At 37.7% G+C, this 23,067-nt stretch overlaps 4 protein-coding genes across 6 annotated transcripts in view; 3 read left to right on the top strand and 1 right to left on the bottom strand.

Annotated features, from left to right (window-relative positions):
* LOC131769528 (uncharacterized) overlaps window positions 1-23,067 on the bottom strand; it is a 102,570-nt gene that overhangs the window by 18,349 nt on the left and 61,154 nt on the right. The gene's annotated exons all lie outside the window — the stretch shown is intronic.
* LOC131769525 (tetratricopeptide repeat protein 28-like) lies at window positions 1,137-10,411 on the top strand. The gene is made up of 4 exons (XM_066160808.1): window positions 1,137-1,210; window positions 4,974-5,041; window positions 5,526-6,633; window positions 6,874-10,411. The coding sequence occupies exons 3-4, from the start codon at window positions 5,595-5,597 to the stop codon at window positions 8,403-8,405; spliced, it is 2,571 nt and encodes an 856-aa protein (XP_066016905.1). The 5' UTR covers window positions 1,137-1,210; window positions 4,974-5,041; window positions 5,526-5,594; the 3' UTR covers window positions 8,406-10,411.
* Window positions 14,391-16,857, top strand: LOC131783680 (uncharacterized). Its single transcript, XM_059100441.2, has 2 exons — window positions 14,391-14,778; window positions 15,121-16,857. Exon 2 carries the CDS (start codon window positions 15,142-15,144, stop codon window positions 15,973-15,975), a length of 834 nt encoding a protein of 277 aa, XP_058956424.2. The 5' UTR covers window positions 14,391-14,778; window positions 15,121-15,141; the 3' UTR covers window positions 15,976-16,857.
* Window positions 20,787-23,067, top strand: part of LOC131773280 (tetratricopeptide repeat protein 28-like) — a 57,363-nt gene continuing 55,082 nt past the window's right edge. For all 3 annotated transcript variants that reach the window (XR_010716082.1, XR_010716084.1, XM_066160786.1), the window contains exon 1: window positions 20,787-20,941. The gene's annotated coding sequence lies outside the window, so the exon portion shown is untranslated. The remainder of the gene's footprint in view (window positions 20,942-23,067) is intronic.

Genomic DNA, 23,067 nt, shown 5'->3' with positions numbered 1-23,067 from the left:
TGCATCATAGGTACCACCATCATCATCATCATCATCTTTCTATTTCAGTGAAACATAATCACTTTGAAACCTTAACATTCCCTCCTTTCTCCTCGAGCAACCCACAGGCATTTGATCTTCATCCAAGCCAAAGAGGGTGGGGAGGGGGGGGAGGGGGTTTAACCCTGCCTGACTGGCGTTAGGGAATTTGAATAAAAACTGTCACATCTAATTTCCAGTAGAGTACAAGTGTTAATTATCATTGAATATGGAGGTGTTTAAGGCAGATAGTGCTCTTTCACTAACAAATGTCTCAGAAGAAATAAGGCTTCAAGGTCTAGGTTTTAAAGCTTGGTCAATTAGTTTTTAAAGCTTGATCAATTAGTTGAAAGTGAAATTGCTAATTATTTCGCCTTTTACATAAGATTGTGTGGGGCATTTGAACATTTTATTAATTTTGCCCAGGGAATAGGAATATTAGGAAAACTATCTCCAAAATCTCTCATCTCCAGGGGTTTGCCTCAAGTTGAGTGATGCTTAATTCTCATCATTATTCTTACCCATGTTGTCACCTACATTGTTAGCATCATCATAACTATTGAAAATCTGCGGATTTTAAATCTCCAGATCTTAACAGCTCTAACTATACACGAATAATTATTAACTACGACCACAGACTTTGACACCCATTTTTAAATTTTTTTTCGAATTATTTTATTTTTTCTTTGCAGCCACAGCTGATGTTTATAGGAATGAGGGTAATGAGGCCTTCAAGAAAGGAGATTTCATCAATGCTATTCATTTTTACACCAAAGGAATTAAAATGAACTGCAATGACAAAGAACTGAAGGCCAAACTGCACAACAACAGGGCAATCGCACATTCTAAACTTGGTAAGATGATGAGAGCTTTAATATGCATTTTTTTACTATTTTGAAGCTATTGAGTTGTCAGTAGTAGTTTTCTGAAAAAGGTGATAATTTTGAATGCATGCCCGGAAAAATTTACATCTTATCTTGGCCTCTCAAATATACAAAGAAGTAACTTCTTACCCCAGATATCAATGAGCATCACAAGTTTTTCCCAAAATTATAGTAATGGTAGTTGGTTTGCAACATGTATGGTTAATCAGAGATATTTATTTCAATAACAGGAAATCACCAGGATTCACTAAGGGATGCAGAAGCAGCCATTGAGTTAAATCCAACTTTCCTTAAGGCAATTGTGAGAGGTTAGATATGGTAGCTGTACTATAATAATAATAATAAAAAAATAACTCAACACTCTAAGGTTAAATGAGGTTAAATGGATTTCAATCTTGTCTCAATGGACTTTAATTAAGAGGTCGAGACCACCCTGATGTACATTTGAATCTTGCTCTTGACTGCTACGCCATTACTTCCATTGATCATGATGAGAATATTATTTTGAACGGGATGAAGAACTCAATGCGGAATGCAAAGCAAAATTTCAGCATGAATATTTTAGTTCCTTAAGTTCAATGAGTCACAGGTGTCAGATATGTTAAGAGAGTGTCCACGAGAGCACCGGGCAGTCGTGCTACATGCCATCTCACCGATTTCAATGAAACTTTGCCAGTTTAAAGGGTCTACCCCAAAACTCAAAAAGACAAACTGGTTTCTGTTTTGGTTTTTTTTTCGGGGGGAGATAGACCACCCCCCCGGTTTTTCTTGGTTTTCACCAAGGAAATCGCTTCAAATAGGTATAATGTATGAAGCTCTCACCGCGATGGTATTCAACTGATTACTTTGAGGATTTGCACACATATTTTTTATATCCTTTGTTAATGTCTGCTGCGAGTATCAGTCAGTTTGATTGATAACTTGTCAATCAACAGAGGTAAATATACGGCAGGGTTTTTAGACTTTTCGATTTATCCAAATATTTGACAACTTTGAGGTCAAATATCTCCCATTGCCAGAAAGCTACAACACTAATCTTAATTACCCTTTATAACCCATCATTTCATCTCTGAAAATCATCAAAAAACTATTTGGGTACTACCGTATTTTTGTTTTGGATGCCTTTTAAAATCTGCGACTGTGACAAGTTTCTCTTAACTACACCTGTCACGCAATTCTTGCTCTAGGCGGTCACTTGACAAAATAAACCTACATTTTTTAGTTCTTTATACAAGATGATTGATCAAGAAAGGTTAAAAATGTTAAAAACTTTCGAGATTTTTTGTAGGAATGGAAAATTTGATAATTTGACGAGTAACCTTCCTGCAAATTTCCCTTGATGAAATCCCATGACATAGCCAGTTGTTTTCGTGAGCAAAGACAATAAATATGAAAGAAAAGTGAGATGCAAATGCCTTTTTTTGTTTTTGTTTTAGCTTAATAGCAGCTGTACCCTCTCCTGCAGTCTTCGTCTAAATTTTGAAAGGTCCCTCCTTATCTTCTGCCTTGTTCGATCAATTTCGAATTCTGAAGCTAGATCATCGGCATCGGCCTCTCCGTCCTCATTCATATTTACAGAGGAGGACCTCATCAATAAACCTCTTTTTGTTACGGCAGATAACCTGCTGAAGTATCGAGCGATTTGCTGCTGTATCAACCGGTGAGCATCACTGCACGAACTGAGAAAGTAAAAACTTGTATTTATCTCCCACGCGTTTCGTCTTACAATAGTAGACTTCATCAAGGATTTTTTCAAGTAGGGTAAATAAGCTTGCTCATATACAAATAGTAAATAAGTTGTCTCTTTGCTATTGAAGCCAGTGGATAGAATTCGCCAGGTGCGCCTACGGTGTTATACATGCGTGACATTTTCCAGACGTTACATGTACGAGTACGTGATCCGTTTGAGGGTCACAGATTTAGGGTAAATATTTCACCCCTCAACATCACGCAATGTCTCCAGTTTATAGAGGTCTTAGAACGTTTCATTATATGGAGTTGCCTTCTGCGGGTAGAAGGCTACAAGCGAATTTCTCAGGCGTAATTGCCTTTGATTTCTTAATTGATGTTGTCGCAAACCTAGTTTTTGGGAGTCACAAGACAAAAAAAAAACTTATCAGGACCTAGTTTCGTGTTCTAATGGAAATAAATAGCAAATAAAAACACATGTTCTTGAGAAATAAAGTCACAAATGACGGGGGTTCTCTGAAACAAATAGTGATAGAAAAGGATTTCAGTTCTGGTCAATATTGACTTTTCCCGGCCTACTTCCAAGTCTGAGGGAATGCACTGAGGGAATAAAAAAACATAAATGTGTGGTAATGCAAGCAAGAGAATAAAAATCCAAATAAAGAAAAAGGAGAAAACATAGGAACCCGTGTTGCAGCGTGCAGATAACTTTCGAGCCAGACCTACAAACCTAAGCCCGACACCACCCAGAGAAACTCGAAAGAATCCTGTATATGAACTAGCTCGCACGTGCACACAGGAAAGGCCATGACAATCAGCGAAAATAATAGCAAATGCAAATGATATTTGCAGTCAAAAAACAGAAAAATAAGATAACAGAAGGATTAAGAACTTTTTAGAAGTATCTTCTTGAAAAAAAAAAAGATGAACAATTTTTACTTCTCAAGAAAAGTCACGCAGTAACCCTACAAATACTATTTCTATACGTGGAATTTCTTGATGGTGGAAAGTGGAAAAAACATTTTCCAGTCTTATTTTCTGGAAACATGGCGTAGTTAATGAATTTATGGGGCTATTGATATTTCCTATCAAATAAGGGGGGCAGAGTTTCCCGTCATGCGCGGTATGGAAAAGCCGAAGTTGTTACACTCGGGAACTTGTACGTCAACAAGCAGGCGACATGTGACTTTAAAATCTCCTCTCCTGTTACAGTTTCCTTATTGTAAATTGTGCGATAATGATAATAGACGATCAAAGTATAGGCTAATGAATGTTTTGTTCTGTACCCTATGTCCTGACTTTAGCAAATCTTGAAAGTAATAAACGACTGAAGAAAGAAACGCAACGATTTTCCCATTGATTTTTCGTCAACATGCATCTCTCTAAACGTGAAATTTTCCATTCCTACAAAAAATCTCGAAAGTTTTTAACATTTTTAACCTTTCTTGATCAATCATCTTGTATAAAGAACTAAAAAATGTAGGTTTATTTTGTCAAGTGACCGCCTAGAGCAAGAATTGCGTGACAGGTGTAGTTGAGAGAAACTTGTCACAATCGCAGATTTTAGAAGGTATCCAAGACAAAAATACGGTAGTGCCCAAAGATTTTTTTGATGATTTTCAGAGATGAAATGATGGGTTATAAAGGGTAATTAAGATTAGTCTTGTAGCTTTCTGGCAATGGGAGATATTTGACCTCAAAGTTGTAAAATATTTAGATGAATCGAAAAGTCTAAAAATACAGTCGTATATTTGCCTCTGTTGATTGACAAGCCGTCAATCAAACTGACTGATGTTCGCGGCGGCCATTAGCTAAGGATGTAAAAATATGTGTGCAAATCCTCAAAGTAATCAGTTAAATACCATCGCAGTGAGAGCTTCATATATTTTACCTATCTGAAGCGATTTCAGTAGTGAAACCCAAGAAAATCCAGGGGGTGGTCTATCTCCCCACGGAAAAAACCAAAACAGAAACCAGTCTTTTTTTTTTTAGTTTTGGGGTAGAGCCTTTAAACTGACAAAGTTTCGTTGAAATCGGTGAGATGGCATGTAGCACGACCGCCCGGTGCTCTCGTGGACACGCTCTTAAGTCACTATCTAGCTGTTTTAGAAAAAAGGATCAGGACTTACCTAACTCTTAGTGTTTTTGTGGAAGTTGTTGATCCCAATTTAAGTGTTCTTAGAAGTTTCAGTTGTCTGTAAAGCTAAATAAATCTAACTGAAACCTTATAGGGCCTGTTTATTCTTTTCCGTTTAGTTTCTTTGTTTTGTTTTGTTTTGTCTTTTTTTTTTCTTCTGGTCTGTAATGATTTCAATGGTTTCAGGTTCTTTTCTCAGAATTGAGCTACAGTATTAGTATGCTTCTTTGTGTTGTTGCCTACAGGAGCCGCTGCTTGTGTTGAATTGAAGAGATTTGAAGAAGCAATCACTTGGTGTGATAAGGGACTAGTTGTATCCTTTGAAGGAATCGTTCGTTTTTAACCGTGGGTATAAAAAAAAGTTTCCACAATTTGATGTTTCAAGGGAGAAAATACAAAGAAGGGTATTAATTATGATGGGAACTTGTCAGCTCATATACTTTAAGTGTGTGTGATTAAAAATATAGGAGACGTTATTACCTCATGACTTATTAATGAAATTACTCCTTTTAGCCAATTTGACTTAGTTCTACTATCCATGCCAATAACTGTTACATTAGTTTAAATAACCCTTTAATTTCCAGACCAAATTTGTCTAGAAACGATAATAACAAAGTAGTTTGCATTTAAAAAGCAGCAATGTTTTTATCATAACAAGATCACCCTTTATCATCCCTCTTGTTCAGAGGCTTGGGAACCAAGCACGCAAATGTTAAAATGGACTATTACATATCAATATGATCAGAAACATAATCTTTTTTGTTCTTTCCACATTTTTTACCCTTAACATAAAAAAGATTGACAAAAACAATAGGATCTTGTTGTCATTAAGACTTCAGTCTGTCAGTGAAGTGGGAGATAAGCCCATGGAGGAAAAAGATCCTATTAGTCATGACCACGGTAGTGCAAGTTCAGGTGATGTCAAGAAAGTCATAGATCTCTATAAACGGGGAGAAGAAGCCATAGAGTACCACAACCTACATCTTAAAATAGCTAAAGAAGTAGGAGACAAGCATGGGGAGGGTAACGCTTATGGCAATCTTGGCAATGCTTATCACAGTCTGGGTGATTTGAAAAAAGCCATAGAGTACTACAACCTACATCTTAAAATAGCTAAAGAAGTAGGAGACAAGCATGGGGAGGGTGGTGCTTATGGCAATCTTGGCATTGCTTATGACGGTCTGGGTGATTTCAAAAAAGCCATAGAGTACCACAACCTATGTCTTAAAATAGTTAAAGAAGTAGGAGACAAGCATGGGGAGGGTGGTGCTTATGGCAATCTTGGCAATGCTTATATTAGTCTGGGTGATTTCAAAAAAGCCATAGAGTACCACAACCTAGATCTTAAAATAGCTAAAGAAGTAGGAGACAAGCATGGGGAGGGTAAGACTTATGGCAATCTTGGCAATGCTTATATTAGTCTGGGTGATTTCAAAAAAGCCATAGAGTACCACAACCTAAATCTTAAAATAGCTAAAGAAGTAGGAGACAAGCATGGGGAGGGTAACGCTTATGGCAATCTTGGCAATGCTTATCGCCATCTGGGTGATTTCAAAAAAGCCATAGAGTACCACAACCTAGATCTTAAAATAGCTAAAGACGTAGGAGACAAGCATGGGGAGGGTAACGCTTATGGCAATCTTGGCAATGCTTATGATAGTCTGGGTGATTTCAAAAAAGCCATAGAGTACCACAACCTGCATCTTAAAATAGCTAAAGAAGTAGGAGACAAGCATGGGGAGGGTGCTGCTTATGGCAATCTTGGCAATGCTTATCTTCGTCTGGGTGATTTCAAAAAAGCCATAGAGTACTACAACCTACATCTTAAAATAGCTAAAGAAGTAGGAGACAAGCATGGAGAGGGTAAAGCTTATAGCAATCTTGGCAATGCTTATATTAGTCTGGGTGATTTCAAAAAAGCCATAGAGTACAACAACCTACATCTTATAATAGCTAAAGAAGTAGGAGACAAGCATGGGGAGGGTAAAGCTTATGGCAATCTTGGCAATGCTTATCGCAGTCTGGGTGATTTGAAAAAAGCCATAGAGTACTACAACCTAGCTCTTAAATTAGCTAAAGAAGTAGGAGACAAATCCTTTGAGGCAATGGCCTACTCTTCACTAGGATGCGTTTTTGAGTTGCAAGGTGGACTGCCAAAAGCCGTTGAACATTATCAAGCTAGCATAAACTTATTCAATTCCTTGAGAGTACTTCTAAAATCTAAAGATGAGTGGAAAGTTAATTTTCGAAATCAGCATCAAATGGCGTATACGGGTTTGTGGAGAGTTCTCGTAGAACAAGGTAATGTAGATGAAGCCTTATTTGTTGCTGAGAAAGGACGAGCTCAAGCTCTGTCCGACCTTATGGAATCCAGTTTTTGTGGTGAAGCAAGTGAGCACAAGGCAGGTGATGAAGATTTAGCAGTCACTGCTAAGTCTACATCGATTTGGATGAAACGTTTTTCAAAAGTTTTAAAAAGCGTTCCATCAAACACCGTCTTTCAGGCAGTGGACAAAGCTGACGTCAATCTTTGGGTTGTTTCCGAAGGAAAAAAAGTTCGGTTAAGACAAAGTAAACTCAAAGGTTTTTTTTCAGAGAATAGTGGAGTTAGCCAGTCCTTTGAGTCGTTCATGCTCGGTGTCTATACACAACTTGGTGTTCGTTCTAATGTGAGATGCGAGAATCGATCTTTAGATGCTTTGAGGGAGGGCCGTTCAAAAGTGGATGAGAAAACCAAAGAAGCCAACCCTCAACCTCACATCCAACAAGACGGATGCTTGAGCACTTTGTATGATATCGTTATGAAGCCGGTGGCTGACTTGATTGAAGGGGATGAGCTACTCATTATTCCTGATGGACCCCTGTGGATTGCTCCTTACGCTGCATTGAAGGATGGTAATTCTAAATACCTGTGTGAATCGTTCACAATCCGAGTCGCTCCATCGTTAGCAAGTCTTAGACTCATTGCCGATTGCCCAGATGATTATCACAAAAGCAGTGGTGCGTTACTTGTAGGAGATCCGTGGGTATCCGAGGTTACTAACAGCGAGGGAGAGAAAGTCCTCGAGCAGCTTCCGTGTGCTAAAGAAGAAGTAGAAATGATCGGAAAAATTCTGAATATCACGCCAATCACTGGCAGACAAGCCACGAAACGTGAGGTGTTGAAAAGACTCAGTTCCGTTTCCTTAGTTCACTTTGCGGCACACGGATGTCCGGAAACTGGCGAAATTGCTCTTACACCTGACCTAGACCGAATATCTACTGTGCCTACGGAGAAGGAGGATTATATTTTAACGATTCGGGATGTGTTGAATGTTCAACTTCGCGCCAAACTTGTTGTGCTCAGTTGCTGCCACAGTGGTCGGGGCGAGATCAAGGCTGAAGGTGTGGTTGGCATTGCGCGCGCTTTTATGGGGGCTGGTGCTCGGTCTGTTGTGGTGTCCCTGTGGGCGATTGATGACGAGGCTACTCTCCAGTTCATGAAATGCTTTTATCAACACCTTGCAGAAGGTAAACCTACAAGCAAGTCACTGAACCTGGCCATGAAAAGCCTCAGAGAATCAGATGAGTTCCACGAAATCAAATACTGGGCGCCCTTTTTGCTGATTGGAGATGACCTCACGTTTGACCTGATGGCAAAGGAAATAAAAAATTTGAATAGAAAATCAAATAAATGAGAAAATGTTTTTTTTCATCTCAAAAGAATGAAGTAGGAACTTGGAAGGTTTTAATGTTTCTCTATTTTAAACAATTTTTGGCTATTTTTCTTTACTTTTTATTTTTTTGTTAAATGGAACTTGAGATGTGCAACTTTACTATGGTGAAGAAATAAACCAGTCTATTTCATTATATTTTGATCAGTGGAATTGTCTTTTTTATTTACCTTAACAAATTTAAATGCTTGCGAAGAGAACGAAATGCAACAAGGCCTCTGTTATGAACGAGGTTTCCGTTTCCACCAACATGTCACTCAGCTCTGTTCCTGTATTACAATCAGTTGTATGGAAAATAATTTAAAGGTTATTTCTTTTACCCAACCAGGGGCTTTTCCACCGGATTTTAATTACCTTTATGCTCTAAGCTTTTGATAAGCAAAGAAACAATTCGTCATTTGCAAAATGTGGCGAATTTTTATTTCCAAAACTTTAATTGAATATGTGAATTGATCTTAGACCGTTTTCTACATCATAAATTACTTTGTTACAATTTACCTTCATCTTTACAAAAAAATTGATTACCATTTTCAACTCAATCCATTTTAATGCAATCTAATTCTGTCAGTGCCAAGATTGCCATTCTAAGCTTAATTTGAAGAAGTAAGCATCAGAGATGATGTTATTAAATTTACTAACCATATGTTAGAGACATTACACCTACTTTTAGGGGTGTAGCCAGCCTCTAGTCCCGTAGGCCCGGCCTACAATTGTTTTCTGCCCGCTTGACTTTTACTAAAAGATAATATGACTCTTGCAAATGTTGAAACAAAAATTGAAATTTGTGAGGGAAGAGGCTTACAATTAGTCAAAAAGCTGGCTACAACCCTGTTTTCAATCAAACGATTCTGACCAATTTTTGTCCGTTTTACCAAACACTGATCCGTTCGTTTTAAAGAACGACGACAGAGAGGCTAAAAATTGTCCATGTAATCTAAACTAGGAAAGAGGGACGCAGAGTTCACTATAATTAAAGTTTCCATAGGTGTGACTTTTAATGTATGTGACATGGAATTTGTTGTTTCTAGTAGGACAATACTTACGCTTATAAATGAGAGAAGCAGTTAACGTAAGCCATGTAGTCCTCAATGGGAATTATTTTGGTAAAAAGGCTCATTAATTAATGTAAACCTAGTGCGTAGTTGAAAAGGTTCAGGGCTTCAGGATAAAACTTCTAATTGTTGAAAATCACCTCTTCAAAATTTTTCATCGCTTTAAATGTCCCTCAGCATGATTTGAAGATGTCAGATAATATCTTTGTTAGGTTTAAGAATTTATAGTTTGGTATTTAGAGCACACTTTGTAATTAGAACCCGTTATGTGGTCAAAAGTTTTAAGATATACTGTATCAATGCTGTTTTAGAAGAAAGCTTTGTAAAATAAATCTTAGTTTTGCAGATTATTGTAACTACCATTGGTAAATGCTGGTACAAAATGTAATAGTTAACCTCACACTTGGTTCAATGTAACTAGGGTTTTAAAGACATGCTGGGACAGTTTTAACTAAACATGGTTTGTATAATGTCAGTGTATTTCGTGTGAAGTGTTTTGATGCTATTTTTTTTAGGTTGAAGATAATTGTTCATTTACCTTAGTTTATATTAATTAACTCATGAACTCCCCAGTTCTGAAGAAAAATTCTCCCAACTGATAAGAATGTGTTTCTCTTTGCTGCCGCTTGTTCCGAGAATCCGATGTAACATTATGTTTCTAGTAAAAGATTATCCTCCAGTTTGGATTTTCCCTCATTGTTATTGACTCCATGTTTGTCGGTGTATTAATACTGTGAGGAGAATTTAAATTATGATCAGTCTTGGGAGTAAATGGGTTCATTTTAGCGTCTCCGTTTAGCGCGTATTTTACTTAATGCCTTGAACGATTTAATGCAGTTTCTATTGTGCTTATTTTTTTACTTCTTTGTGTAAGAGAAATATAGAGTGTATAAAATACAAAAACTGCGTTGATTTACAGTGTCTGTCTCCATATTCTTAGGATGCACGTAAGATGTAGAGAAAGCAGATCCTATGGGGACTTCAATGCTTGTTTTGACCCGCGCGCCAGGTTGATAATGTGTGCAGCTAACAGTGTGCTAACATTCCATGTTTCAATCTCCCGCCCACTTAACAAAAGCGCGTCATCTCTTCGATTGTGTCTCTTTCACTGTCTATCGTTCTCCGTATTGCCACACGGTTTTGAACGCCGACGGACGTGTTCGTACTGATACATGTCTGCGTCTTTTTTTATCTTTTTCCTCACACAAGTTTTTACACCTTTTCACATTTGCGCATCCCTTTTTTTTCTCCTTTCTCTGGTTCCTTCCTTTTTTTTTTTTTCTCATCGCAATTTTCCTTTATTCCCATCTTTACGCGCGCCTCTTTTATCGCCCTCAACTTTATTCTTCTGCGCTTCATAGGACGCGACTATCTCCTTGTCTGTTTCTGTTTTCACTCGTCTCAATCTTCGCGCAACGCCTGGCTTCTTACAACTCATATACCTCGTTACTCCCCTATAGTAGTTGTGATCATGCGTATTATGTCCACTTTGGGACGGTGTCCTCTTAATGTCATCTCTAGTAAAATCTCAGTTTTCCTTTTCGATTGATTCCTAGTCCACAGGGTGCCAGTGCTTGTTCTCCTCAGTCCTCTCATCATGATAGCAGTTACAAAGCGGAAAAGCTCCCTCCAAATCTCGGCGACATAATCGGTGCATTTAGTCGGAAACGAGCCCCTCAATGTCCAAATTAAGGCTTCTTCTATCATCTGATTGGGAATGGGTCAAACTCTCGCCCAGGGTCCACCTACAATGCGTATCCAAGATGGCGGCAGGCCAATCCACAGCCGGACTCTACTGAGTCGGTAGCCGCCATCTCGGATGTAGACGCAGAGAAGACCCTGAGGAAGAGTTTTGACAAAAGAATAATTGAGAAAGGATAATTTACAATAGTGCTTAGAGAGATAGCCGATGACAACTTGAGAGATTCATCATGAGCAAACACGTTCCGTCGATTATTAAACTCCATGTCTCCTCGAATACGCACTCCTATATGCCCCTCTTCCCCGTCCCTATACATCCCTGTACTGCAAGTTTTATCATCATACAGCACAATACAACATTATACCCCTGAGTAGCACTGTAAATCCGTAAAATGCAGTAACTAGACAACGCTTCACAACAATATGTACCCCTAGATAGCTCTATGCTTCCCTCTACTGAATTTTAAATCACCTTACAGCGCTATATAAACAATTGCTCCAATTTGGCGCCAAAATAAGTGCGGATATTTGCGCGTGGTCATTTTCTCGAATTTTCTGTTCCAAGATGCGGAAACTGTGGGCTTCGAGGAACAGATGACATCCAAGGACAAATATCCGTACATATTTTCGCGCAAAATAGACGCTATTGTGTTTTTTATCCTTCAAACATTTGGAATGCACGTGAAAAATGTTAATGAACAGCTTACTGAATTGAACACTCGATGAAAACCTCTGCGTCGTTTAAAGAAAACACAGCATTTTCCAGCGCAGTCATGACTCGTCTGACGTGAAGATACAGAAATCGAGAGTTGATTACGGCTTCAAGTTTCAAACTCGTAAAGGCGGGAAATATGTCTTGAATTCTTGGGTTGAACTCAAAAAGTCTGAACCAAAATTATTCATGATCATCGTTATCAATTCTGAATAATTTAAATTCGATCCACGTTTACTTTACATAATAAATTTTACCCCCATTTTTCCAGTTATACAAAGAAATCAAGACACTGAGCAATACCCACAACAAGACACAGCTACAGTGTTGTGAATCTCCATCCTCATCTTCAATAGAACTATGCTATCACGAAGGTAGTGCGCGTGCGTTTGCATTTTAAAGTCACTTTAGCACAAAATAATGACCCGATTGGTGAGAATACAGGCTAAACACCCAACAGCGCTGGTGCTTTTTGTGTTTTGGCGTTTGCTCTCTAAAAAGCCCGAGAAAAAGTTTTCACTGTCTATTAAATTATGGATTGTTTTCATTTCTCGGGTTCTTCTTTAAAACCGGAACTCGGTTCTTAGCGACTTGTTCAAGTACTGCTCTTATTTAAGAGTGCTTATTTAACTCTTATTTAAGTTCGAGATGCCACTATATTTTTCGACTATATCAACTCTAGGTACCCTAACATCAAGTTCACTATGGAAAAGCAGTTTAATCACAAATTACCCTTTTTAGATGTCCTGATTGACAGCCATGACCCCAGTTCCTCTCTAACCAGGGTTTACCGCAAGAAAACTTTCACTGGGTTACTAACTAATTATTTCAGCTTCACCTCGTACTCTTACAAAGTGGGTCTCATTAAGACACTCGTTGATAGGGCTTACAAGATTAATAGCACCTGGTTAGGGTTTCACGAGGGCATTAACAAACTCACTGATATTCTAAAAAAGAATCTTTTCCCTGCTCATTTAATTAATCGAGAAGATTATAAACCGTTTCATCTCTGAGACTCAAAACAATCATCATCCCCGGGGTTCCCCTCCCACCACTTCACCTACGTTCTACTTTAAGCTACCCTACATAGGCCACTTTTCTACTATCACTCAAAAAAAGATCCGCCATTTATGAAGCGTTATTGCAATGACTTGGATATCAAACTGGTTTTCTCTTCCTTCAAAATCGGTAACTTGTTTGGTGTGAAAGACCCTGTCCCTGACGGGCTCCGTTCACGAGAGGTCTATAAGTATGTGCTGGTGTAATGCCTGTTACGTCGGTGAGACCTGCCGGAATTTTTAGAGAGCACTTAGTAAGTGACAAGGCCTCTCACATTTTCAGGCATTTGAAAGATTCTCCGCACTGTCGCGCTCTATGTTCAGCAGATAACTTCCATGTTTTAGATCACGCCTCTACCAGCTTTCAGCTTAAGATAAAAGAGGCTATTCGTATTCATAGAGAACAACCATCTTTGAATCAACAATAACACCATGTAAATCTAAAACTATCTTTTTGATTCTCACACTTGCATGTTTTACCTCTCTTCTTGTTGTCACTATTCATCTTAATTAGCATTGTTCTACTTACTATATAATTCAACTTCAACGCTTTGTACAATAATTTACTGAAGATGACAGAAGTTTTTGTCGAAACATGTTTTACAAACTCAAAAGTTTTGTCGCTTTCTTTAAATTCTTGACTTGCCTGCTAATATCAAGACCCTTTAAAACACTTACCGTTTAAACACTTTCTTTCCTATGACACTCTTAATACGCTCAATGAGCTGCCAAAATTCTCTTAAAATGCATTTTTGTTCATGTGACAGCGGAATGTCTCTGATTTTTGAAGTCGATGTTACCGTAGCAACTGAGACTTCTATTTCGATTCTGTTATTTCGCGAGGTAAAACAACCCATGGCATTTACAGTTTAAGAAAGCTGTCATACGCCGTTATCTGTGCAAAACGTTTGTCTTTATATCGACCAACATCTTGACTTGTTGTTCACACTAACTGAAAAGGGAAAAATTCCGAATTTCTGCTTGAAAAGACTGCCGTTTGGTCGACGGACGAGGTTGAGTTCACAATCTATCTCTGGGGACGCAGAGAGTTTGAATTCACATTTCCTCGTCTGGTCAGAAATGCACATGGCATAGTATTCGTGTTTTCGTGTTTCAAGCGAAATTGTTAGTTAATTCTTTTGTTTCCAATTAACATATAAACGGGTTTAAACCCTGATGATCCAATTCCATTTTATTTTTAATACTGAGACTGCGTGCTCTCTTTGTTAAGTGCTTGTTCAAACGCATCTAATTCAGTGTTTAAAATAATAAGAGGTGAGTTTGATTCAAAGGATTGCTCCTAATCTAATCTGAACTGATTAAAAAGGATCATTACATTCAATATTTCACTTAATTATATCATAAATCAGTGAAAAATATCTATATTTTCGCCGTAAACAGAAATGAAAAGAAGTATATCGACAGTTTCGCTGTTTGCAGTGACTCAGACAACGACTAAACTGACAAGTTGTTCAATCAATTGATTTATGCATACAGTATTTCATTTTCGTCAAACGCTTAAACGTTAATTCATATGATCAAATTCCGTTCAAACAAGGTACAGAAATCAACAAGGAAACTGCTTTGCATGGAACATTAACTCGAAAGACTGGAAAAGAAAGGGAATCTAGTTTCAAAAAGGGTCTAAATATCTTGAAGTTTTCCTCTTAAGAAATGACTATTGGAAAATACAGCTAAATAATGATTAACACGGGTTCTCTTAGCTGCGGAGTATCACTGTGTTATTTCCTTCCCAAGAAGCTGAGGCGTAATAAGGTTTGTCAAGAGATAATTCGCAGGAGAGCGAATGGAAGGTATGCTGAAAAATTATATCAGTATCAGGGTAAACTGTATTGATCATACACGATTGTCTGGTGATCAGAGAAACCAATCACAAGTGCCACATACGTAAAAGATGGTTTAGCTTACGGCGAAGGCACTTAAAGAGCGTGTTACTGTATTTACCATAACAGTCGGTAATCTTTTAAGTTCTCAAGAATAAGAATTAGGGTAAAAAAAACTACAGTATATTCGGTTAAAAGTGATGGAGTCTTTCGACCGCTTAGGGGTGCAGCTGATATCAATGGGAAACTCTTTGTAATATTTTTCTTATATTTGTTTCATTATAAGGTCAACTTAATTTTATCTTATCCTAGTCAGGTGGTGTTGACATTGCTATGACAACTTGTATTGAGATACGCCGGCCACTGTTACAGGAATCAGCCGATTGCTACTGGCACTTTTTTCCAGGACAAAGACAAAGAAATCCGTATCATGTAAAACTCTCAGCACTGGCTTTCAGTTTGTTGTTGCTATGGCAGCTAGTTGGAGCATTTTTGTACATGGTTCGTGATGTTGCTTGCTTCCGGGACAAATCCACTGCATATCAGTGCAAAACAGATGCGGCTTTCCCTTTTTCAGAGGATGTCACGATGGTGTGGCTGGCTTCGCTATGTATTTTCACTGCTATCTCTATAGCTGCCCTTCAGAATGTTCCGCAGTTCCCCGGTTACAAGGCAATCTTACATCGGCTCAAATACGTTCCTTCATTTTGGACTTTAATAATCCTTTTGACCGTCGCCTTGTTTCGATATGTTAAGCTACTAATTTCTATCAAATCTTTGTCATCTTGGGTCGTAATTGTTTGCTTAATGGTAATTTACATTCTCAGAACTTTCGTTGTGGGATTTTTAAATTACACCAGGTTGAACTCCTTAAAGCAGAAATATCCCATTTACATTTTTGTTATATCTAAACTAACAGTGTTCTTGTTTTTCATTGTTACCTTTATCAATCTCATGGCTACCCTTTTAGCCCTGAGTGTGGAAATCCGCGAGATGCATAAAACAGATCGAGCTAAGAACTCGCTCGATTGGAATTTGGATACCGTAAACGAACTGCTGGAGGTCTTTGGTACAACCACTTTTAGAATTAAGTTAATGAAATTCTTTTGGGAAAAGTTTTCCATCGACGACAGGAACATTCTTTGTTTCCATATACCTTTGGAGTGAGAAAGACAGCGAAAATCGAGAGAGTTTCATTCTCGTCCTCAGAGTCACTCGTTTTCGCTTACCCTGATCACATGACCAGCTCACTGAAATGATTGCGCTCACTTGGAGCGTAAAAAATTGTTGCCTTTTCTTTTTATACAATTCCTGCTTCTTGTTGTTACGCCTTACCTATTATGTAGATCAGTTTTTCAGCGATTCCATATCGTTTGAACTAAATGTTTTAAAACTTTCCTTCTAGTTAAATGTTCTAAATTTGTATAATTTATTACCTTGTTTTAATTGTTAATGTTGGAACAGTGCGACACATGAAAGACACAGTGTGTATTTTGAACCACAAAGCCATAATTTCGTCATACTATACAGCAGAAGCTCTCCACTTCCGGTTTTCCGTGGCATGTACTTCAAGCTTGAGCCTCGGTTTTTCCCGTGAAAAAACAACTACCAATATTAGGCAGCAACGCTGTCGGCAAGTTTGTAGTTTGGGTAGTTGTCTTGAGATTTCGCGTTCGATAACGCTTCTGTTAATTTTATTTGGACCTTACTAATCTTAATGAGTTCCTTTGAGACATTCCCAGAACGAACTGAGTTGGCAAGGTTGTAAAAAAAGGTTATAGAAAAGCCAAAAGTAAGGATTTAACTTAACTCAAAACTGTAAGAGGACTTTCCTCATTCGTCAAGTATAACTCAACTTCAAGTGCCATAATACATGTAATAATAATGTAACTAAAGAGACAGCATGAGTAAATCTTATTCTTGGTGAACTTCAAACCTTAGTTTGAGTCACTTCCTAGGAATCAATTATCAACTGATTGAGTAAATCAAATATGTGAACTCAAACTAAAGGGAAACTACTATTAGAATCAAATAAAATTTTTAACTTTGTATATAACCTAGTCCTAGAAAGATTAACCAAAAACATGTACCATTATAAAAATTAAAAAATGGGTTCCATTTTTCCGTTTTCGCATTCAGTAGGATAAAAATGGGGGTTCTAGCGCATTTTAATATCCACCTTGATTTTTAAGGCAACTCAGGAATTTAACCTTGAAATCAACCTTGATTTCAAAAAACAGTTCTCGCACATTTTTGAGACAACCATGATTTCAAAGACAACTTAAATTATTCACCTGTGAATAATCTTCACACCCTTTTCATAATGTTTCACTCGTGAGTTCTGAAGAGGATGTAATAATATCAACTTGAACGATCCTCTTGTCACGCCATCGTGGTGTTAATTGTTCGTTTGAAGATTTTCAAATATTAATGTTGTATCTTCTCGCAAAAAAGACGTGGCGTGCCTTGATTTGTTCTTCTGTCAAAATTGTGTCTTTGTAAATGAGAAGTTATCTCATCAATGGGTCAAGAAGATTCCATGATCTTTTAGGGAAGGTACGTTTTTTATTTGGGGGGGGGGGTGGGTCGGGTTATTTTAGAAATTTTTTTTGCGAAAAAAGTCGTGGCCCTCCTACTTCCCAGAATAGATTAACGCATGACCCTTCACAAATACCTACACAAAACATCTGACCCTTCCCCCACCTCCTCCAAGACAAAAATAATCGGAAGTGAAAATAACTAACCGGAAGTGTTACTCACATAACGGCGTCTGCATAGACTTTCTGAAGAGGAAGCCGGTTAAGTCTCTTTCAACGTAAGAGTTAGATGCACACAACAGTAAAGTCATGAATGCGTGAGCTGTTGCTGAGGAGGTGTGTCTTCGAATTGACGACTCCTCAGCGCCACGGGGGTATATTTCAGCATTTGTGGTCGACCGACAAGAAATTCAAATTTTCTACAACCGTGGGTACTTGAAAGAGTATCTTGGAGTCACCAACAATCAAAAGAGATCTTTTTCGAGGCATGGGTATTTTTCCGCAAGCTAGAACAATTTGAGAGCCTCCATTTTGAGAGAGGAGAGCTTTATATGGAGTATAGGCGCATATCGTGTCAAGAGCGAAATGGCCAACTATGTAAAATTTGCGAGAAGGATGTGACTACCAGCGCGACACTTCCAACTCGACGATCATATCCCGACTATGGCAAGCTACTTAACTTCCATTATCTCTCTTGGAGTGCAACCCCCACCAATGGCCGTGAGCAGGACGACTTCCAGCCTCGAGCTCAGATTAAGCGATTGTTTGAGGAAAGTGAACTAGTCTGTGGGGACAGTGAGGCTATTAGAAATTAAAGTTTTCAGATAAATACATTGTCCTTGAAAAGCTTGTGGCAGAGTATGTTGAGCACCTTGCCGAGACAAAAATTGCGCAACGAGAAGAAAAAAGAGGAGACCAAAAGGGAGCGAATGGAACGGCTGAACCGGGAATACAATGACATCGACTGGGTTGGACTGTAAAACTCCGATAAGCTGTCGTCCTTGAGGGTGGACGAGCTATCCTCGTACTTTTCCCATCGCAAGATCACCTTCAAAGGGAAGAAAGCTGAAAAGGTCGCAACGATCAAAGCGCACATTGGCAGCTTGGTGTACGATTCAATGGAGTGTCAACAACCTCGGCAGCCCCTGCTAAGAAATATGCAGCAACAAGTGACCTCATCACTTTCCGAGGTTGAAACCGACTGGCAAAGTAATGTAGTAGATAGAGTTGTCGGTTCAAGCCTGAGTACCTTAAGTGACGAATCGTCACCGGAGACTGATTTTATACCAGAATCCCGCGCGGAAACATTACCGCCGTCAAAATATGGACGAAAGCGGGCACGAGTCGAGAGAGACGATTATGTTAGTTGGGAGAAGGCAGTTTTTTTGATATAATATTTCGACACCTGTAAATAATTTAGATTAATCTTGACTGGTAGCTTTACTTGTATATACAAGTTTAAGGTTTCTATACACTTCTTGACTGGTAGCTTTACTTGTATATACAAGTTTAAGGTTTCTATACACTTCTTGACTGGTAGCTTTACTTGTATATACAAGTTTAAGGTTTCTATACACTTCTTGACTGAAAGCTTTACTTGTATATACAAGTTTAAGGTTTCTATACACTTCTTGACTGGTAGCTTTACTTGTATATACAAGTTTAAGGTTTCTATACACTTCTTGACTGGTAGCTTTACTTGTATATACAAGTTTAAGGTTTCTATACACTTCTTGACTGGTAGCTTTACTTGTATATACAAGCTTAAGGTTTCTATACACTTCTTGACTGGAAGCTTTACTTGTATATACAAGTTTAAGGTTTCTATACACTTCTTGACTGGTAGCTTTACTTGTATATACAAGTTTAAGGTTTCTATACACTTCTTGACTGGTAGCTTTACTTGTATATACAAGTTTAAGGTTTCTATACACTTATTGACTGGTAGCTTTACTTGTATATACAAGTTTAAGGTTTCTATACACTTCTTGACTGGTAGCTTTACTTGTATATACAAGTTTAAGGTTTCTATACACTTCTTGACTGGTAGCTTTACTTGTATATACAAGTTTAAGGTTTCTATACACTTATTGACTGGTAGCTTTACTTGTATATACAAGTTTAAGGTTTCTATACACTTCTTGACTGGTAGCTTTACTTGTATATACAAGTTTAAGGTTTCTATACACTTCTTGACTGGTAGCTTTACTTGTATATACAAGCTTAAGGTTTCTATACACTTCTTGACTGGAAGCTTTACTTGTATATACAAGTTTAAGGTTTCTATACACTTCTTGACTGGTAGCTTTACTTGTATATACAAGTTTAAGGTTTCTATACACTTCTTGACTGGTAGCTTTACTTGTATATACAAGTTTAAGGTTTCTATACACTTCTTGACTGGTAGCTTTACTTGTATATACAAGTTTAAGGTTTCTATACACTTCTTGACTGGTAGCTTTACTTGTATATACAAGTTTAAGGTTTCTATAAACTTCTTGACTGGAAGCTTTACTTGTATATACAAGTTTAAGGTTTCTATACACTTCTTGACTGGTAGCTTTACTTGTATATACAAGTTTAAGGTTTCTATAAACTTCTTGACTGGAAGCTTTACTTGTATATACAAGTTTAAGGTTTCTATACACTTCTTGACTGGTAGCTTTACTTGTATATACAAGTTTAAGGTTTCTATACACTTCTTGACTGGTAGCTTTACTTGTATATACAAGTTTAAGGTTTCTATACACTTCACGGGTTTGTTAACAAATAAGAGTCAACTAAGCGACATGGATAAATTTTTTCCTTGCCAAGAAAAACTGTGACCCCCCCCCCCGTTGCGAATAAAACAGGTTTGAGCCTCCCCAATTTGTAAAAATTTGACTGATGACCCTCCCCCCCCCCCGAAGCCCCGTCCCACCCCCCCCCCCAATAAAAAACGTACTTTCCCTTAGAATCTCATGATCCAATGGAATGCTCCATTTGTTCTGATAGACATCAATAAGCTTATTCTCCTTAACAACTCCTTATTTCTTCCGATCTTCCGCATAGCATCTGATCTTCGAAAGATCATCAGACTGAATACCTTCTCTGAACATGCTCGTCCTCTCATTCTCAGTCAAGAAGAGGTCCTCGCAGAGCTTGAATAGATCATAACCATCAGTCTCCTGCGAATTTCACAGTCAACCTGTCAACAAGAGCTCTTGCGACATTGTTCACGATATAAACGTGTGAAAAATAATGGCAATTATGACTTTAAAAGAGTTTCGTAAAATAAATACCTGCTTTAGAATTTATTTATTTTGAACGAGTGCGTGACACGATATCGGCAGACCGCGTAAGAACTTGTAGGAATGGAGGTGCTTCGTGACAAAAGTCACGCACTTTCGGTTTCAAGCTTGCACAGAGTTATGGGCCAGGGGACTCCCCTTTCGTTTTCACAACGCGCAACTGAGATTCTTCGTTTTCTAGCAAAGGTTTCGACTCTCTCTTCGTACTTTCTCAGTCTTAGTGACTTTTTGTGAAACATTTCTATGGTGGATTGAGGAAGCAAGGTCGTAAAACAGTCAAACGTGCCTTCCATTTCCGCGACAGAGGTAAGAACGCATGGTTGTTTCAGATTTTTGAATGTAAGGTAAATACTTTTATTTCGCGTTTCTCAGTCAAAATTTCTCCTTCAAATGCTCTTAATCTGTCCTAATTTTCTCTGATTTCCGGCAATGAAAGACGTTCCTGCTGTTAACTGACGAGGATTGCTAGCTTTTATTTGATTCTGGCGTGCATTAATTGTATTGCATGACGCTTAGTGTTACTTGTAAGCTAATTGAGCTGAGCTTACACGAATATGTTACAACTGTCGAATTCCCAAAAATTCTCAGCCAATACCTGGCATTTACCTCTAAAAAATAATTAATTTGGGAGAGTTACAAGAAATCTCCAAATTATCAATTCGATTTAGTGCAAGCGCTGATGATCGTAACACTTTCAGTTTCGTTTGTGTGTCATATGCATGTGGAACATGCACACCGGAAAGTGTTTTGTGCTAGCTTTCATGTCTGGATTATGTGTTAACTTAAATTGCTCCCGTATTTGAGATGCATTTAATCAAAAAGCGATAAACATTTCCAGCGTATTTCATGTGTTTATGTTCATTATTTTATATTTTGAAAGTAATTTTTTCTTTTTGATAGACTGCTTTAAGATTGTCCTTCCAAACTGTACTGTTATACTGATTTCATTTATTTTTTATTTATTTTTTTATTTATTACAATTTAATGGCACATATAACTTACTACTTACTTACATACTTACATTAATAGATAATAATACAAAAGAGTAAAAGGAAAGGTGCCATAAGGATGGTCCGCAAAAGAGATAAATCCCCATGCACGGCAGACCACCTTTAACAAAAAAAAAAAACAAATCCAAACTAAAATCAATCAGATCTTGCAGTCAAGTAATCCCTTACACCCCTTTTAAAACAAGAAACACTTGGAGCCTGACGGACCGATAGTGGCAGCCCATTCCACATGTGGACAATCCTATTAAAATAGCAAAACTTAAAAGTATTAGTCCTCGCGTAGTTCTTTTTTAATTTAAGTTCGTCCTTACCCCTCAACGAGTATCTTTCCGAATGCGAATAAAATTGGATATAAGAGGATATATCTATATTAATATACCCATTAAGAACTCTATAAAAAAATAGTACATCAAAAAAGAAGCGTCTGTCCTCTATTTCCTTGTTAAATATTGAGACAAGTTGATTTTTCTTCAAATGTCAGCTGGTGATTTAATGGAAGCGTCCTTTCAATTAACCGAATTCCAGTTTTAGGAATCCAATTCATCAACTGATAATGATTGAATGGTATCTGAGAAAAGTTTTACCTTTTGTCATCTTCTAATCAATATATGATCAATCAATGACCACATTTAAACTAGTTAAGTTCTGCATGTGGCTGCACGCATCCAAGTATGTGTCTGGTGATAATTTATGTTATCACATGGCAAGGCTTGAAGTAAATAAAAAGTTCTGATTGGTCCTTACTTGGTCAGGATTTTGCCATACACAGCATCCTTGCACCATACAGACAACCACAAAACATGTAAATTCAAAGCAAACTATAGTTTAGCCAAAGTGACATTAGTGCACAACAATTACCTTGCTTTCTTGAGCTGTACTGGGGAATATTGGCAGCATGCCATTTCTTTACTGCTGCAATCTTGGGCCTATATTCGCCAGTAAAGCTCTGGTGCTTAACTGGGTAGTTAGAAGTTAGAAATGGCTTTTGTAAAAGTAATTTACACTGTACATGTATCTCTGGCTATTTTGAATTCCAGTACAATTGATTTCCTTGTTACTCTTTATTGAATTCATTTGCACATGAAGACAGCTAGCAAGGATTATTTGATATTTTAAAAACAAGCCATCTTGATTATTAGGAGAATTAAAGTTAGCATCAAAGACAAATCAATTTTGAGCACAAAACAATGTAAACACGGAATGAATACAAAAACAATCAGTGAAATGTACATATACTAGTAAACCACAAATGTCTTCACCTGTACCAAATTGAAATCCATTTCAACATACATCAGCATGCATAAATGTACTGTAAATATTTCACTGTTTTTCCAGCAATAAGTGTAACAGTTGAACTAACAGTCTCACCAATATGAATATGGGTGTCAGCTCAACTGTAGGAAATTGAATTAAAGAAATATA

The sequence above is a fragment of the Pocillopora verrucosa genome, chromosome 13, assembly GCF_036669915.1.
Source record: "Pocillopora verrucosa isolate sample1 chromosome 13, ASM3666991v2, whole genome shotgun sequence".
In the NCBI taxonomy this organism is placed as follows: domain Eukaryota; kingdom Metazoa; phylum Cnidaria; class Anthozoa; order Scleractinia; family Pocilloporidae; genus Pocillopora; species Pocillopora verrucosa.
The sequence above is the reverse complement of the archived record's forward strand: the minus strand, read 5'-3'. Positions and strand labels throughout refer to the sequence as shown.

Coding starts and splice junctions, on each gene's coding strand:
- LOC131783680 (XM_059100441.2), top strand. CDS start 15,142: ATGACAACTTGTATTGAGATACGCCGGCCACTGTTACAGGAATCAGCC.
- LOC131769525 (XM_066160808.1), top strand. CDS start 5,595: ATGGAGGAAAAAGATCCTATTAGTCATGACCACGGTAGTGCAAGTTCA. Junction 6,634..6,873: donor CAATGCTTATATTAGTCTGG/GTGATTTCAAAA, acceptor TTGAGTTGCAAG/GTGGACTGCCAAAAGCCGTT.